This window comes from Fusarium fujikuroi, chromosome FFUJ_chr07, assembly GCF_900079805.1.
Source record: "Fusarium fujikuroi IMI 58289 draft genome, chromosome FFUJ_chr07".
NCBI lineage: Eukaryota > Fungi > Ascomycota > Sordariomycetes > Hypocreales > Nectriaceae > Fusarium > Fusarium fujikuroi.
The window spans coordinates 991,446-1,009,889 of NC_036628.1; the positions used below are offsets into that span (position 1 = coordinate 991,446).

The 18,444-nt window shown below is 49.5% G+C and overlaps 4 protein-coding genes; 2 read left to right on the plus strand and 2 right to left on the minus strand.

The window, feature by feature from the left end:
* Positions 1-1,154: 1,154 nt before the first annotated feature.
* FFUJ_08782 (uncharacterized protein) lies at positions 1,155-3,849 on the minus strand (the record flags this gene model as incomplete). XM_023580478.1 has 2 exons in its annotated part: positions 1,155-3,600; positions 3,827-3,849. The coding sequence occupies 2 exons, from the start codon at positions 3,847-3,849 to the stop codon at positions 1,155-1,157; spliced, it is 2,469 nt and encodes an 822-aa protein (XP_023433248.1).
* A 2,313-nt stretch (positions 3,850-6,162) lies between these two features.
* FFUJ_08781 (uncharacterized protein) lies at positions 6,163-7,822 on the plus strand (the record flags this gene model as incomplete). XM_023580479.1 has 3 exons in its annotated part: positions 6,163-6,180; positions 6,274-6,922; positions 6,975-7,822. The coding sequence occupies 3 exons, from the start codon at positions 6,163-6,165 to the stop codon at positions 7,820-7,822; spliced, it is 1,515 nt and encodes a 504-aa protein (XP_023433249.1).
* Positions 7,823-8,487: 665 nt separating this feature from the next.
* On the plus strand, positions 8,488-10,885 carry FFUJ_08780 (related to gamma-tubulin complex component GCP4; the record flags this gene model as incomplete). XM_023580480.1 has 2 exons in its annotated part: positions 8,488-9,114; positions 9,161-10,885. The coding sequence occupies 2 exons, from the start codon at positions 8,488-8,490 to the stop codon at positions 10,883-10,885; spliced, it is 2,352 nt and encodes a 783-aa protein (XP_023433250.1).
* A 959-nt stretch (positions 10,886-11,844) lies between these two features.
* On the minus strand, positions 11,845-13,449 carry FFUJ_08779 (uncharacterized protein; the record flags this gene model as incomplete). XM_023580481.1 has 2 exons in its annotated part: positions 11,845-12,070; positions 12,122-13,449. 2 exons carry the CDS (start codon positions 13,447-13,449, stop codon positions 11,845-11,847), a joined length of 1,554 nt encoding a protein of 517 aa, XP_023433251.1.
* Between the last annotated feature and the right edge of the window lie 4,995 nt (positions 13,450-18,444).

An 18,444-nucleotide genomic window follows, 5' to 3' on the forward strand; every position in this document is an offset into this window, starting at 1 on the left:
AAGAAAACGTTGGTGTCAGAAGTTCTAGTCGATATTGGGGCTTTAAGTATCTATCAATGTTGCTCGTCGTCTTGCATGGTGTTTCGGAACTTCAGCCTTATGTTGCGTGATCTGAGAGCTTACCCCAGATGTTTTGAAGCAACGAAGATCCGTACCTTAGACTGTCTCTGCTCAACCAAGGTACCTTGACCTGCCCAAATCGATTCTCTGCAGAGCTTCGGTGCATTGAGCCGCAAGGAGCAAAGTACTGTACATATGTAAGCCCTACCTCGTAAACCGGTTTGCACGGGTCATCGACTTGTCTGTTGTCGATTGTACATGGGACGGGATTCGCTCATATCTCGATAAGATGGGACTTATTGAAGCTGGTTTGTGAGGAACCCCGCGAAGCTGCCGCAGATGCCAGCTCTAGGCCCCTCTTGGTAGCTGGGCTGTCCACTAAGACATCTGGATTTGGAAGCAGTAGACAAGGGGTGAGCACTAGGCGCAGTGACTTGCATTTGCCGGTCTTGGCGATCCATTTGTGACTTGATTCGGACGTCATGCTATAAGTCAGCGGGCTCATCAAAGCTTTGCTGTCGTGTAACCTCGAAGCGTCGGAAATGATGAGTGATCAGTATTGCCGAATTGAAAGCCGGACGGCCGCCTTATTTCTCAGCAGTAACGTCAGTTGTGCACCGAGTCTATGCGATTCGGGCCGTTATGTCAATATTTGTTTGTGAAAAGATTCCATATCATTTCCAAGCATGCATGCACGTCTGTCAATGGTGTTGAGAGTGGAGAGAAGAAAACAAAAAGGGCTCCATTGATTAATAAGAATCGGCTGACTGAAGTGTAGATTGTTCTTGGAAGGTCCAGCCAACGCAAGGAAAGTAGGTAGACTTGTCCTCGCCTGATGCCAAGAAGCCTCCTGCCTCTGCCTCTTTCTCAACGCTCCAGGACCTTGAACTCAAGCTTCACTGCGAGAACTCGCTTAGGTTCTCGTTGCACAATGGTGTATAACATGCCAGACGTCCAGAGATCAGTGTTATACCGCCAGTCTAGCTGAAATGCAACCAATCCTCTATCTTATTCCGGCCGTCAAGTCATTATACATGTATTCGCCGTGTCGAAATACCTAGGTACCAAACAGAATTCCAAGACCAAGCACATATCTATTTTGGCAAGGTAGCCCTCAAAGAACCCGCGCCCGAGAAACCTCCCAAATCATTCAATATCCAACCCATCCGTTCCGACTCCATTGTCTCAATATTGTCCAATAAGAGCTTTGGTGCATCCATCGCTAATGGTCCTTCGTCAATCCCAGGCAGCGAGAGCTGGCTCTTTGCCGTTGAAGAGTTGGGCTTGGGCGGTTCCTCCAGCATGGGTCGGGGCGAGTTCATCATTTCCAGAGACACTGACATGGGACTTATATTTTTTCGGTGCATATCGTATACTTCTCGTCGTTGTTTATCTTGCGATCTTGTCTGGTTGAGTTCGCCACCGTTGCCAACTCCGCCAAGCCTCAGACTGAGTGATTCCTGCGTCGAGTCCTTCGCCTGTGCAAAATACCGATCTACCGCCTCAAGATTATCCAGGTATCTTTGAGCGCTGGGCAAGTAAGCTACAGCTCTTCGCAATGCCTGGCATGCTGTCCCAGCCTGCCCCTGTTCGAGCATACTCAAATTCCCCCCCGCATGGGGACTCTCAGCCTGTTCACTCCTCGATCGATGGCTCGTATCCATCTGCGGAAAATGGTGAGCGTATATAGAAATGAACCCAGCGAGCCAGATGGAGAATATCGACAACGAGGACAAAGGCAGCTTTTCTTTGCTGACACCAACCAAATCGATTATGCTACGAGACGATTGGAAGACATCTTCTGCGCTCTCTTCCCAGAACCGATCTGGCGCAAAGTTAAGTACAGTTTGGTTGACCATTGGGGTCCCATGAGGCCCACGGCATCGCAGGGGCAGAAAAGGAAGATATTCTCGATTGAGAACAATATGGCAAACTGAGGCCAGCATATGTAGCGACACGTAGGTGTTGGTAGCCTGGTGATTATCGTGTCGGTAATAATTCTGTCGAGATAATGTGAAAGTGTCGGGGAGACCTTTGTCGAACGCAATCATCTTCTCTCGTAACTTATAGAAAGTCGACCTGGGGTTCCACGGAGGATGCGTGTCTTGTAACCGGCCACCGATCGAACTGTACCTCGAAATCTCGCCCCATATCTCAACCAACTTGGCAAGTCGACTTAACGTGCTATTATCGTTGATCTGAGGCTGAATGGATCCTTCGTGGGGTTGTAATAGTCCAGTGTAGACTTGAAGAGACAGATCAAAGGCCATTTCAGAACATGGCAACTGGATCAACATGCTCTCGACTGCAATACTCAGCGGTCGCTCACTCCCGCAGCTCATCAGACGATCCAGAATAAAGCAGCTATACATCGTCCGTCTCCGCGTCTCTCTTATTATCGCAATCTCCGGTGACTTCTTCTCAAATCGTTTTGTGTCAGGCGCTTGGTTTTCCAGTATAGCCATTCGCCGGTCATCTTGCTCTAGTCTCATCAACTTGGCCATGCGAATGGCTACCCCAAGATACATCCAAGCACTGGAGTTGTTCTCTTGGCTCCACTCGAATAATCCAAGCATCAGGAAGCACTGTATTCTTTCAACCGTGAGAGTATCCATGACTGTCCTGAGGGGGCCCAGAGCTGTTGTAAGTGCAGTCGCAAAGAAATCCGAGGCGTACAACGGCCCAGACTTGGTTTTTGAGGTGGATGTTCGGGAACCTGAGCTGTTTTGACTTGGTAAATGCGTTACATATCGTACCAGATCGGGGTGAAAACGTGCTGTAAGCATCAAGATACCAAGCAGGACCAAGTTCAGCTCTGATGAATCCTCATTCTCCTGACCTGATCCACTGCTCATTTTCTCCTTCATAGACGGCAAGTGAAGAAAGGACAATTCTGTGGCATAGTGTAGTTTGTAAATGTTGAGCAACTGATCCCATAGTTCCGTCGTTAAAAAAGGATATGAGAGAACTCCGGCTGCGTATACTGCTGATCTTTCACTGCTCCATTTGGGTATATCATCTCCCTTTCTCGTTCGCTTCTTCTCCTGCTGTGGTTCTTTTTCGGGTTTCCCTGTTGTCGGGGAATCGTTTCGTTTTGGTGGAGGAGGAACTGCTTCTGGATAGTGGCACTGATGTCCTCCTTTAACACACGTGTCGCACGGGCTGTTGCCACCATCATTGTCACACTTGATCTTCGATCTCCGACATCTCAGACAAGCAATGCTAGATCGGATCGGTTGTTTGATTCGTGATCCTCTCCTTCCAGCCTTCTCATCAGAGGTGGCTGGCGTGATTCTACCCGGAGAGTTATCATCACCGGCGTCAGCTCTAGGCTGCTCTTCATCTTGAGTATGCCAGATTGACGCCGGTGGCGTGCCCTCTTGGGCTGAGGATAATTCTTCGATCTTTCTTTTTGAAGTTGCTGAAGCCTTGGGAGATGCGTTGGATTCTTTGTCACCCTCTGGGTCTGTAGGCGAGAGTATAGACTGAATGCGAAGCTGAGAAGCTATTTTGCCGGTTTCGCAGCTCTTACAGAGCTGTCTTTGTGGTGCAGAGTTAGATTAGAGATTTGAGGACTTATTTCTAGTAATCGCTCGAAACAGTTATTTGAGCAAAGGCTCTAAGAAGAAGGAATAATCTTTCAAACAGACACCAACTCCTTTGGATATTCCATCAATGTTAAATAACGAAGCAAGAACCAGCCAGTCGACACTTTGAATGGGCTACAATAGTACTTATGGAAAACTGACCCCAGGGAGCTACTGACCTAACAAGGATCACAAGCTGCATATAGAAAAGGAAGACGAAATGAGATCCCCGGGCCGACTTTCATATTGTCAAGCCGACTTATGAGATCCCATCATCGGTCCACGCACCCGATTGACTAGTCCTGGGATGGTAATATCTCTACCGGAAATGCATAAATCTGGGCAAAGTAACAGCCGAGAAGCTACTAGACAAGGTATCGTGGACCCATTCCTGCTCTCACTGTTGCTGAGATGTAGTCTGAGGGCGCCGAAACAAGGACTTTTCATGGGATAATCATGTCCACCAAAAGGCGCCGATTACGCCAGGAAGCAGGGAAAACTAAATTAGTGTGTCAATTCCGAATGTCTGTAGCCGTAAATCCGAGTTTGACATTTGCATAGCAGAGCCTCAAGGATCGCGCAACGCCAAACGTCGAAGAGAACCTGTAAGTGACGACAGACACTTTGACAGTTCAAGTTACTTTGAATCGTCAGTCTGTTAGTGGGAGTTGAGTTCCTCACCATGTTCCTCATAGCCGACTTGAGTGTTCTTGCGCAACTCTTTCGACATATGTCGTTGGAATTGCCCGGGAACAAGATTTATCCAATGGATAACAGCTTCTTTGGGCCAAGTCGGCGCTGGCTGGGGTCCTTGGAGGTTTACAGTAGGTACGCCGATGTGGGACTATATGGGGTTGAAGATATGGAGAATATATCGCTACGTAATGATGGGGTAAAACAACATGATAAAAGAGACGAAAGTGCCCTGTGGGTTTGTTTTTGAAGACGCCGGCGGCCATCGTCTTAGCCTGAGTGGGGGTCTCTTCTCGATGTTGAATTGACGTGGATGAGCCTCAACTCTCCGATGATGGTCCCCAGATGCCGCTACAACGCTTTACAGGGAGACCAATTATCGACCCGTACAATTATATAGTTGTCAGGTCAATTGCGGTAGTTTATCGAAACTGTAAACAATACAGAATCTATAGAAGGGCAAATGAAATAATGGATATCCAATATGAATGAATACTGGAGCGGATTAACCCCGTAGTTTCTTCGGCCGAGTCATAGTATGATGATGACCGTAACCGGCAACTGAAATGAGAGCGGCAACTTATTACCAATTTATATCCAACTACAAGACACTCCAGATTTGAAAATCTGGCCTTGGGTATCCATAGGGAACCCATTTACCAAAAGGTATGGACGGCTGAAAAAGTCGGGAATAAGTCTATGGGGACGGGAGACAAGTTCCACCTGTGGGCACGGAGGCGGAAACGGGTTGAAGCAGGTCAAAAGAGAACAGTACTCTCTGGTCAGTAGAAGACAAAAATAAATAGACAAACTTGGGATAGTTGAGGGCCAATTTAGCACGCCTTTCCCTAGTGTTTTTTGCAACCTGCTTCAATTGCCTCAAGCCAGATAGACTGATTACCTAACACATCTTCTAAGGTATCCAAGATAATAGGTGTTGCCTCTCTACCTCTCAAAGTCAAACACTCGGTTCATCATAATCCCGAAATGCGCCTCAATATTTGCGTGGACATCTCTTTTACGTTGAACAGCAAAAGGCTGCCTCCCAAAAAGCTCCTGAATGAATGTCACTGCCAATTGCCGACTGCCATCAAGATCCATGCCCCGTTACAACGCCAAGATGGACTAACCTCCACGGGAGTCTGGACCCTCTGAAGCAAAGCCATGGACTTTAAGCTTAAGTGCTTCGCCCATGTGCACACGCAATCAACCTCTAAATTGTCCTTTAATCCCATCATGAGACGACAGTTAGTTTTTGTTGCCCCAACAAAGAAAAATAACCTCTTTAGACTCAAAATTAACTCGGAATGGCCCAGACCTAGATCAATGTCACTCCCTTCAAGTGGCGACACCGCGATGCCAGGATCATTTGCTCCCCCCAGCCAATGAATGACGTCGATCGCCTCAAGAGGCCTCACAGCTCGTCAATAGAGCTTCTCAGTTCGAATTTAAGCGCCGACAGACGCCCACCCTCTTTGATGAGGATGCGCTAGATCACACAGCTCTTCAAATCAAGCTTCTGCAACAGCCGCCCAAGTTATAGCTCTGTCGCATTGCATTGACGCGCATCGCGCTTGTCTTGAATTGTGTGTATTTCTTGCTGGTGGATCGAATGATGCTGCTGCTGTCATAAACCTGAACCAACCTGAACCTGACCCCTCCATCACGTCTTGCGACTTTCCAAGTTCCAGGATTTCAACAACTCTCCCCTTTTCTCGTCTTCTACTCGTTATCCTAAACCTATTCTTCTTTTTGTATTGCATAATACCAAGATTGTATCTTTTTCCACATCCATACAAATCCAGACCAGATAATCACAATCATGTCTTCTGGACATAATGTAAGTCCAAAAACACGCTTCAGGCGCATCATGGCATGCCCATGGCATTCTCCCTCTGCCGCCACTCATAGATACTGACAAAATCTCGAACAGGATCCGAAGCTCCTCTACGCTGTAGAGGGCATCAACGCCTATCACATTTCCAATGGCAAAGAGCAGTCCCTTACTCCCTCAGGACCTCAAACCCTGTCCCTCCTCATGGTCCCGACCTCATCTGGCTTTGTCGAACCTTCGGGCAGCGGTTCTGATGGAGAGGAGGACTTCTACCTGCACCTCCACCTGCCGCCTGAGCTCGACCTCCCTCTTCCCGCTACGACCCAGATCTACCACCAACCACCTACGAGCTATTTGATTCCTCGCTGGGATCTCGGCCCCGATAGCGGCGCTTTCACCAGGATCGAATTCCCTCCCTCCAACTCCAGGCCGGGTGTTCAGGAAGATGTCGATACTTTCGAGACCATCCTCGCCCAGTGCACTGCTTTCCTTGAAAGAGCAGCTCCTCCTCAGCCTCCAAGACCCTCCGAGAAGGCCCAAGCCAAGGCGCGCGAAGCAGCCGGCGAGCAACTCCCCGCTTACAACCCAGCTGACTACAACCCCGGAGAAGGATATGTCCAGGGCAGCCATAGCTCACATACTGGAGGCAGGATTGTCCTTATCGATGAGGAAGACGGCAGTGTCCTTGGAGAGTTGACCGATAGCTATCAAGTGGTGGAAGACAGCAAAATCAAACCCGGCTCCAAAGGTATGTACTGCAAATTTGACGACCATGCTTTAGGTTGCTAACATTGATACAGAGCCTGTCGAGATTGCTCTTCCTACCGACGGTGGCCAGAACATTTCTGTGCAGCCTGTGTCGCAGCCATGGGCTGAGATGGACATGCACCCTGCCTATAAAAAGTCAACCATTGTGAGCAGTGCAAGCAAGGCATCTCGCCTTATCGTCACAACTTCCGATGTTGTCTCTAGAACCCTTCAGAGCCAAGCCGACAGCTTCACCAAGAACACAAAGCCTCTCGCCAAGCCTGTGACATTTGCGCCTACAACACATGCGCATATTCGCCGGATCAACAACTTCTCCAACAAAGCAGCCACATTTTCGGCAACCACTGTGGGCACTATCGGCAACATGGCACAAAACCTGGGTGCAACTGTCACTCGTCGCAAAGATGGTAGAGCCAGGGGTTATGACAAGGACGGCAATGTGATTGACACCTATAAACCAGGTGTGCTGAACAAGAGCCTGATGGCCTTCAATACTGTCGTTGACGGTATTGAGCAAGCCGGTCGCAATCTGCTCACCGGCACATCATCCAGCGTGACAACTGTTGTCGGCCACCGTTGGGGTGACGAGGCTGGTGAATTGTCGCGCAATCTTGGCGGGGGTGTCAAGAACGTGGGACTTGTCTACATTGATGTGACAGGTGTATCTCGACGTGCCATCCTCAAGAGTGTTGCTAAGGGCATGGTAGTTGGCAAGGTCAAAGGTGGTGGTGAGATCATCGTGGGAGGCACTGATAACAACCCTAACTTTGAGACAAGAGAGGGCAATGGCCAGGGCTCACACAACACATATGGTGACAATGTGAGTATCGCCAGTGGATATGATCCCAACGGTAAGAAGCCTGCCAAGGGACATTACTGAGACGCGACGATTTCGAAACAGCGAAGCCTTCTGACTTGATTTGGCGTGGTCTATTTAAACATTTTGCTAGGCGGTAATGCGAATCGATCATTTATTAGTTCTTAAAAGCTGTGAGACTTTAGCAGAAACATTTCAATTGAGCTGTGACGAATAGTGTTACCTAAACATGAGATTTGAATACTGGTGTAAGTGAGTCGGTAACACAGTATGAACTATCAAGTTCACGGTAGAGCGCGGGGCAGCTACGACCTTCGCGTCGCGCTCTCAGGAGCTTCCATCACCTCGAATTCTATAAAATATTGATTTCTTCCTGTTACTGTCGCGCTATGTTAAAACATCAAGAGCTCAATAGTCACAATAAACGAGGAGCCTTTGCGTCTGAGCTTGGATTTGGCTGAACGCCCGCGATTGGTAGTCAAGGCTCAAATTTGGAGCTTTAGATAAATCTTCAAGATTAACATCATCAACCCTACATAACAGACGCACGACTACTTGGTTCATGTGCCGTTTTGAGCTTCTCGGCGTCATTATAATTATCTTGCGTGATATCGGGAATTCTATGAGGTCAAGAAAGGCTCAAGATCGGTACGTTTCCTACCATTGTCGTTCTATAAAGCATCACCGCTAATCATACCAAGCTCCGAACCAGAACCAGAACCACAGCCATGCTCCACGAAATCCTACTCTCCCTCTCGGGACATCCCTCCCCCCTCCTACGGACCGATGCAACTCAGCCTCATGCACTCTCCGGCGTATCGCCAGCCGAGCGCCAACTCCTCGCCTCAGCCGCCCACCTCAGCGACGTCCACATCAACCTCATCAGCTACACGGCCCAAGTCGCTAACTCGCACCCCTCGACCATCTGCCGAGCCGTCGCAACAGCCATAGACTCCATCCATCTAGCAGCCTTCCAGCGCAAAGTTCTCGATGTCGAGGCGAGCATATTACAAGATGACCCGGATCTGGTGGGAGCTTATAATATTGTGCCGTTGACGGCGGTGATAGGCGAGTTTAAGGACTGGACTAGGAGGATGGAGTGGCTTTGGGAGATGGTGCAGTTCATGCTGGCGAAAAATAAGAAGGGGGAGACATGCCACGGCGCTCAGCTCATGGATCGTCTACGGCTTGAGCTGCAGAGTGGGTATAGGGATGTTCAAAACACAGCTATGAGTCTTGTTACAGTGGCAGAGACAGCATGGCTAAAACAAGTTTCTGCTTGGATATTATATGGAAGACTTCCGAGCTTTGGAGGTGACGATTTCTTCGTCCAGAAGGTCGAAGAGTCCGAAAACGTAGGTCTTGTTTGGCGCCTTTGCAAAACATTGCTAACGGAAGCAGGAGTACATATCACGGTCCAGCCTATTACCAGCATTCGTGACACCAGCTACAGCTTCGTCCATGCTCTTCATCGGAAAATCTCTAAATCACATACGAGTCAAGAGCAGCGTTGACTCAGGCCTTCGTGGCCTAGATCACCTATCATCAAAGCTTCAAGAATTATCCAGCCTCTCGTTTCCAATAAAAAGCACCAGCTTCTCGAGGGCCATCATTGCGGTCCGGATATCTCTCTCTGAAAACACGCTTCAAAAACTCCTCCCGTTAGCCAAGGTGACGGAAATGCTACAGTTATTGCGAGATTTCTTCCTCCTCGGTCGCGGTGAATTTGCAATGCAGTTGACCCACGAGGCAGATGAAAAAATACGCAGTCGTTGGAGGCGAGCAGACAACTTGGCTTACGAAAAAGGTGACGGTTTGAAGAACGTGACGGTCAAAGAGGGTGAAGTTGCGGCGGTTCTCGCAAGGACGTGGGCTGTTCTAGCATCTATGCAGGGCCAACATGCTGAGGAAGACGAACAACTTGAGCTTGCTCGAGATCTTTTACGACTGAATCTCACCAAGAGCAAGGCGACTCCGAATTTTGGTTCGGGTTCAGGTCTCAGCCGTGATGCTGTAAGCCTCTTATCCGAGTCGCCTTTTCGCAACCTCCTTTTCTCTGTCCCGTCTTTACTGTCCATCCAGATTCCTCCACCACTGGATATGGTACTGTCACCATCAGACATACAGATATACTCTTGTATCAACGCCTATCTACTATCAATGCGTAGAGCGCACATTCGCCTTACGGATCTGTGGAAGATTACATCCTTGAGACGTCAATATCCAACCGCAAAAGGTGGCCGAGAACATATTATCCTTCTTCGAAAGCGATGGACATCTCGGTCATCTTCAATGCGCAGCTCTTGGACAACTGCAAGTGCTGCCATATTCTTCCTAGCGGAAACAGAAGCATATCTCCAGACTGAGATTGTTGCTGGGCTATGGGAGGGCTTCCATGAGTGGCTGACAGCCAACGACCCCAAGCATGGGCAGTCCAGAGCACCAACACCAACCAAATTACGAGATGAATCAGGGGGTGCTGATAAAGATGAGGAAGAGGATGATGACTTATGGCTAGGCAATGAAAATGACAAGCCTACAGGTCAAGATGATACTCCCAAAGCACGAGATTCAACGCCTCCCCAAGATCCTCAGACTCTTTCAACAGCTCATCGCCTGTACCTTCGCACTCTCATTCATCGTCTGCTTCTCACTCAGCCAACATTTACCCAACCTCTATATAACCTCCTCATCCATATCGATCACCTCGTCGCCCATCTACATCGTCTACACGCTATCTATACGTCAATAGACCTCGAGACAGATGCCGGTGTAGTCGATGCCTTTGTCGATCTTGAGTCTGAAGAACGTGACGTCAAGCGCCGTCTTCACGACATCGAATCCCGTGTCCGCTCTGGCATCGAAGACGTCGTCGCCGCCCTTCGCGCTCTCGAATCCGATCCCATCTTCACAGCCGAATGGGAGGGCGACACAGCTCCCGCCACTGCAACTGAGGAAGACGAAGATGATCAGCGAGACGGCAGAGACCGGGACACAGATGATGCAGAGGAACGAGGTGGCTTCACAGCTGCACGAGTTGGTGGCATCAATCGTCTGCTCATGAAGCTCGACTTTGGCACATGGTTCGGCAGACCGGACGGCCACGATGATGTCGAGCAGCTGTAACTCGACCGCTTCTGGCGTCTCTACGATTATCGTGTGGGATAGGATAACGAGCTGGTTAGACTTACATGGACGTCAATGGCAGACTCTTTCATGCCAAGGCACGTCTGCAGAAATGAAAAAGAGACGGACGTTTCCCCCGCATCTGTGGCGTTACGGATGGCACGATTCCCACGTCCCCCGATGCATCTCGAGCTGGCTTGACAGGGGTTGCAGATGGGGGTGGGTGAGGGTTTTTCTTCCCGCTATCAAACCCAATTGTGTGGATGGAGGGGACTTGACTACCTTGAGCATTTGAGTTGTACCAATGGACCAAGTAGACATGCAGCTGCAAGAAAATTTTGCGCAACATCACAAGAACTCTGTCAATTTTACCTTCGTGTCAGGTCATTATTGTATCTCTTCCCAATCGTGCAGCTTTAGCCTGATAATAGCGTAAACTGGCTTCGTATGTGTCTCGTACAATCCAATGGTTCGCTAGTGATTCAATTCTCTCCAAGCCATGCCCATTGTCATATCTGGGGTTAAGAGGCGTAGTCCAATCCGGGGTAAACAAAGACACCGGTTAATACCAAGCCAGGCCAGATCATCAATCCAAAGTTGGGCTTTCCCATTCCTCAAAGTCCTATCCAAAAACTCCCAAGCGCCTCGCATGCTGTAATCGTGGGGGATGATATTTCGTATCCCGCAAATGCCCGTCCAAAAACCTCACAGCCCAACCAGTCTGTGGTGGGTGAGTACAGTAGATAACAAAACAAGAAAGAGTCCAAATATGTACATGTCTGTCTGTTCGTGACGGGATAAAAGGTTTGTTAAAACAAGAAAAATAGAAGTGTGAAAATCGTGCTCTTATACCAACATATAGTATCCTTTCTGACATAGAAGTAATCAAGATTCCATAGATGTTCGTATAGGAAATATCAGAGATAGCGGTCGATATAATCTCCGCTGTTGCTTAGACTTTAATACGCAGCGACAGGCTTGCGTCCAAATCTTAATGCGCCACGGCTCGAAGAGTGTTCTTCGGAGTGGCGTCGTTGGAAGAAGCTGTGCATAAACGAGCGAGGGTTTGCATGGTTGACATCGCCAGTGTCCCTGCGGATGGCTCGGTGTGAGGGTTTCTTAGCTTGCCATCGCTCCTTGATGCAGTCGTCGACCAAGGAAATAAGGCCAGTGGCAATGATGACACTAAAAGCTCTGTTAGTTTAATTACAATCAAGGAGTTTCATCGTGACTTACTCAGCCACGTCGGTAATGGCGTCGATGATGCTACTGTCACTAATCCAGATGTAGCAAGGGGTAACCCAAGCTCCAGCCATCTCATCGTCCAAAATCTGGTTGGGACTTCGCATTTCAGGAACGATATGGGCGACGGGTGTGCCATGTCCATCTCGGACGAGGTGGAATGAGACGACATTGAGGTTCTTGTCGATTACACGCTTCCAGGCGTATGTGTGACCCCACCACTCGAATTCGTATCGCTTGTTGGTGCGTCCACCTCGCCGTGCAATATCCACGCGAGCATAGTTGCTGAACTCGAGCTTGATTCGGTTTGTAGGTACCATTCGTGCCTTGGGCTTAGGCTTTGGTGATTCTGATTTCTCCGTGTGATGCGAACCGGACCATACGGAGGCGTTATCAGAAGTTGTAGAAGCGTTGGTGCCATTGCCGAACTTGAAGATTGAAGAGTTGCTGGAGGTCGGTCGGTGAAATGGAGTAGCCATTGTCCGCATAGCGGAACTCATTGACCTTTGGAGGGCAGGCCGTGCTGCAGAGACAGTACTGGTCGGCGCTGGAGCATATGCACGCTTAGAGTTGCAAACCTCTCGACCAGAGTCGCGGCAGTAACGGCGGAGAGAAAATTCTCGGCGAGCTAGGTCGTGCATGCGCAGGTGGAATAGCTGGACTGCAAGCGTGCGTCGTGTATGTCCAAAAGGAACAACAGTATCGACACGGAGATTCATGTTGCCGTCCGAAGTACAATCATCATGGCGTACGGCAAGTCTGTCCAGTGAAGGGAATAGACGGCCAAAATCTTGAGGTGTAGATGGTCGGCAGGGGCGTTCGTTAGAAGTTCCGCGATAAGGAGGCAGCACTGGAGGAATATGAAGCGACTCAGGGTCAGATAGAATATAGTCCTTGTCGGCGTCTTCCTGGTCATCCTCTCTGTCGTCATCGTCATCGTCTTCATCGCCGCTTTCCTCCTCCTCTTCCTCTTCTTCCTCGTCATCCTCAGTTTCAAATTCTACCTCTTCGCCGCCGACTGGCAAATCTCGACACAAGGGTGCCATTTCAGATAGGACCGAGTCGTATGTGGCGATAGAGGAAGAGGTAGTATCGAATCTGCGCTCAATGGTTGTTGAATTCATAGCTGCGGTAGGTCTGTTCCTTTGAGGAGCATCAAGGCATTTATTATTAGACCCGGAAGCCGAGTGGAAAGAAGTAGGGGCCGTTGATTGAGAAACTTCTGAGAAGTAGGAGTCGCGGCGTGAATCAGAATCGGAGGGGGCTGGAGATGTAGTGATGACGACTTTCCGTTGTCGCCGTAATGATGGTTCGGCTGTCATTGTGTAATAGTTGTCAATTGGGCAAGGTAGAGTGTTGTGGTATCCAGAGTGGTTGATGTTGAGGGAGCAGTAGAGTTTAGGAGTGTGTGTAAGTGGTGTAAATGCAGAGCTTCAAGTAAAGATGCTTGAAGTAAGGGTGTGGCGAAGCGATACTTGAGTTTGTTTGTATGTAGCGTGTGGTATATGACACAGCCAGCTTCAATCAGGTTGAGTCAGAATCGAGAGTTGTGAGTTTGATAATAGCGTAGATGGGGAGACAATCGAAGGGGATATATCTTCTTCACCTTAGTCGGTTCTGCCTTGATATGGATATGTATGGTAGACTAACGGCGGACGTTGGTCGTAGGTGGGGAGGGGGGCTTATTTGGTACCGAGCCTGACCTTAATACGCAACCAGTGGAGCTGTCGAGAAGCCAGGGGTAAGAAGTGTGTTCAGGCATGGACTTGGACTCAAGGCCACATCAGGAACCTGGCGGGACGGACCACTTTTGGACCACCTGTCAACTCGGGCCACGGCGGGGGAGACAGTGAGAAGTGGAAGAAACGCCTCGCCTCGCCCCGGCCTCAGACCTCATCTCGCAGACTCGTGCTTAACCTTCAATAGACACCCCCTAGTGTCTCTTGTATGCAGCCAGCAGTGACACTGTTGCAGCCCTAGTATCTCTGGGCTGCACTTTATTATTGTTGGCTGGAAGAGACAGGTAGGTGTCGGCAAAGACTGAGCAGTACGTTGCGTTGCCATTAATTAAAGCATTGCTACCGTAAAGTCAACGGTGGGCAGACAATCGGGTCACAGGCAGCGCCAGAAAAAGTTGGTCACTCTTAGGGAGGCGACTTGAACGGTAGGTGGCTGAAAACCCCAGGCGATGCATTCCAGATTTTGACACGCAACCGACTGTCTGTATCGGGGACAGGCGCCTGAGGCATGGCGCTCTACAGTAGGAAGTAGAGGACTCTAGTCCTATCCGCGGACCGTACAACACGTCTTTCGTGGGGGAGCAGAGCCAAAGACTGCCCCGGATGAGATCCCTAGTGTGCATCGGCCAGTGCTCGGCCACTAGAGTGAGCAAGAGGGTGCGCGTGTGAAGACGTTGTGACGGTGTACCACACGGGGACAGGCCACAGCTAGGGTGCAGTGGCTGTTTGGAGCTCATGTCGAGCTCATAGTCACACCATGGGTGGGCTGTTTCCTCCGTCCCGTCGATTCGGTCTTCCTGGGGTCATGGGCGACAATCGTTTCTCAGTCAGGATGGCGGATTCTGATGCCCGCCGATCGATGGGATCTCACTGAAATGGTGGTCGATCAAGGATAGCGTCAGTAGAGGTCTGTAAGCTTGATTACTAGAGTTGTCTCGACTGCGGCGATGAAGATGGTCGTCAACAGAACAGAGAAGTTTTTTCAGGGTGGTCTCGGACCAAGGCCGAATAATTAACGCACTTGCGTGCTTCGTTAGAGGTCATTGCCTGCTGTACGGAGGAGGTAGATGAGCACAGATCCGTTTCTTTCCATGCTTGGAGGACCCCTAACGTTACCACCCGCCAATCTTTCACCACCACGCAGAGCCAGCTGTGCTCCCCTTCAGGTTCCCCCACGAAGCCCTTGCCCTCTGTATCTCAGTGCAGTATTTGGTGGAGCGAGGCGTGCGAGGCTGTTGAAACTCGGCTCGTCGTGTGTTGGCTTACGACCCATTTATTCTTAATCACTGATGAATCCGAATAAGTAGGTAACGTGCCCTGGCACTGGACGTCTCAGGACCATGACCCAAAGGAGGAATGGCGGATTTCTGGGACACGTCCCGGCTGGTTGAGTGCGTGCATGTGCACTGTGTAGCCTAGCATTAGTACTGTACTGCACGGTAGACAGGCTCTCTAGGCTCTGTAAAGTCCGGTCAGTTGCCTGGCAAGGTTCGTTTGTTGGATCTTTGTGCTGATTTTGGGGAGAGTTCCTGACTTTGTGATTGAGATGAGGAGATATTGTTTATCGAGATGCCTCGCTTAGGTCACGAGGTGATTTGAGTCATCTCTCCTTCCTCCATTTTCTAGAGTGTTTTCCGATTATCTTCCCGTGTCGTCCTCCATCTGCTGGTTTGATTTACATCACGGAAGGTGCCAGCTGCGATAATAGGTGTCTCAGGCTTCAAGACATGCCACCTGAGGCATCACGAATGCACATACACAGTAAATATTTCTTTCTCATATTCTATCCGAGTCAGTCAAACGTCAATTTTGTACTGTATCAACTTCAAACTTCTGGTTAATACTGGTAGTCATCTGAGTTTATGAGAAGTTACCTTCCTGGTTCCCGTCTGTGTATCATTACGCCAGATCCTTGCATCTTTGGGGTTTCCTTCACCATCCACTAAGTTACTCCATACCATTTTCAGCTTCCACCAACCAAGCCTGATCTTAACCATCCAAGTCAATTCTTCACTCAGCATTCATGGATCTCTTTGGCTTCTCTCATTGATCCAGAATGTCTAAGACCACCACGGTGACCCCGGGATCTCATATGCAAGGCCGATTGGATCCCACGGCATCTCACCTCTTCGTTTTCTCTCGCTCTGGGTTGCATAACCTTGAATAGTCGAATAGGTAGGTATAGGTAAGGTAGTTTGGGTCTACCGCTAACACTAGAATCTCATGATCGAACGCGTCAGCCTTCTCTGTCTGCCGTGTGTGCCTCGTTAATGAGGTTGAAATTATCTATCTATTCGCTGGCAATGTCGGTGACGAGGCTGTAATGATGATTCAACTCAACAGAGCCACATCCTTTGACATGGCCTGCGGTGAATGGGAATGCCAGGCTGCGATGTCCTCTACTCCGCCATTGACTAGTCTTAAGTGCTTCTATTTAGGGAGATGTCATGACAAGGGTACGCTAGGCAAGAGCCTAAAATGATCACTGGTGGTCCATTATGAATTTCACTATCCACAGTTTACAGCATCAGCCTCGGCGATTTGTCTGCTGCGCCAGATGGATTTGCTAAGGTAAGCTGCCAATAGGTTAATTGACTGAATCAAATCACTGGCCCGTCCCGCTCCATACATATCCCGGCGTCAAGATTCACGCGGCGGGTCGGCCAACTCATTCATGACTGAGCTGGCCCATGATACACACTTGGACAAGATGTCATGGGGCAGCTCGTCGAAGGCAGCAATCACGAAGCACGACAGCTATGTCTCTTCTTGCTGTCGTCACAAATGGATCGTCAGTATGGAGTTTGGCGGATGGAACTCGGTATTTCTCAGAATTCGATCTTGACACCCAGGAGAATACCTTGCTTTGGAACCCAACACCTCCATCATCATGCGTCCTAGCGTGTAGGACTTGAGACGCCTTCTATACTTTGAAGCATTCAGGTTTCATACACGTCACTATTCGTCGTTACACTATCAAATTGAGAGTGAGTCGTACAACATTTCTGTACACGCTGCCAGACTTTCTCAGTTACACGACCGACATGGTCTTCAACCTAGGTTCGGGCACTGTTTGTTGTACCCTGCTTGGGGAAGCAAGAAAACTTTGGGACCTTGACCCTAAGTGATAAAAGAATTTAGGCAAGTCAGTCTACACTCAGGGGGGGCTCTTTGGCGAGTTCATTCTGGCATCCTGCTCTAACCTCTGACGTTTTCTTGCTCCCAAAGCCCTGCAGCTTCATCCCACCTCTTGGTTCGCATCGCACGCGCTGAACATGCAAGCCAAAGGTGATTTATGACCATCAAGTCGACCCATCGAGATGCAGTACTTGCTCATGTGTTGACAGCCCATTCGTCGTCGGGGGCTCTGGCCCCTGTTTAATGAAACGATTTGGCCAATCGCAAGATCAGTCTTCTCCTCTGGCCAAACGAGCACGCAAACTAAGATCGTGTCCATGGCCTGGGACTCATTTCAATCGTCAAGTCGTCGTATTTGGAGGTCCCTTGGCATTGCGCCGTTCCTGTGCCTGACCATCATGAGGCCGTAATCTTGGAACGAAGGAACCGTCTGCGAGAATCTTGAAGAAACGGGACTTGCTTACAGCATCCCTTTGACTACCCAATCAGAGCAGATGCAGACACATTTCCACTTTCGCTCACCTACACAAAGCTGTAGTTGCGGATACACCACTCATCAGAATCTTATGTCGTCATGTCACAAGCACCGCAGCTTCTTTGGTAAGCTTCGAGTCTCGAGGTCACCGAGCTGACCTCACTTTGTCTCAGGCCAGACCCAATCTTCTCCATCATCTCGACCTAAGCCGCTTGTTAGCGCAGTTGATCTGTTTCCTCGTCCATCTTTCACTACTGCACCTAGCCGAGACCAGCAGGTCGGCTTGACGCAATGCTACGGGAACTAAGCTAGCGACGTACTGTAACTTTCGAGATGCAGTTACTCAATCCAGAAGTTGAAAACATCATGGCCCTGAGTTGATTGGGCTCATAACGAAGGCTCGGAGTGAAGCTTAGAGGCATATAGAGTCTGGCCTCAGAATCGATAGCCGCCAACAGCACCTCGACCATGATAACCGAGCGTAGCCACATACCCTAAGTTCAGGCTGAGAAACATCTGACGCCTCACTTTCCGCCTGAACGTACGGCTGTTTTCCCCGCGCTTCTCTTCATATTCACGTGTTGGAGATGGAGGTACCGGCCCGTCGGTGGAATATGCCACTATCAGGCTCCTGCACAATGAACAAGAAGTCCCCTCGAGGCGAGAACAGTCGATGCATGGATGATTTGGCTGAGTTCCGAATGGACGACAGCCGGACCTTCGGACCCTGCACCTTTTCTGCCGCCTCTTCCCATGCATCTGCGCATTGTGCCTAACAACTTGATGGGAATCAGCTATTTGTTGAATCATGAGTGTAGGTCACTGACACGCGAGATTTTGTGTACAAGTTGTCCTGTGCGTTTCAACGTGGGCCATGTCCATCCTTTGCCTGCCGCCGTGACCACACGATCCAAGTTGAGCATTATTCATCAGGCATTAAGTTAAGCTATCCTATCCCCGTGTGC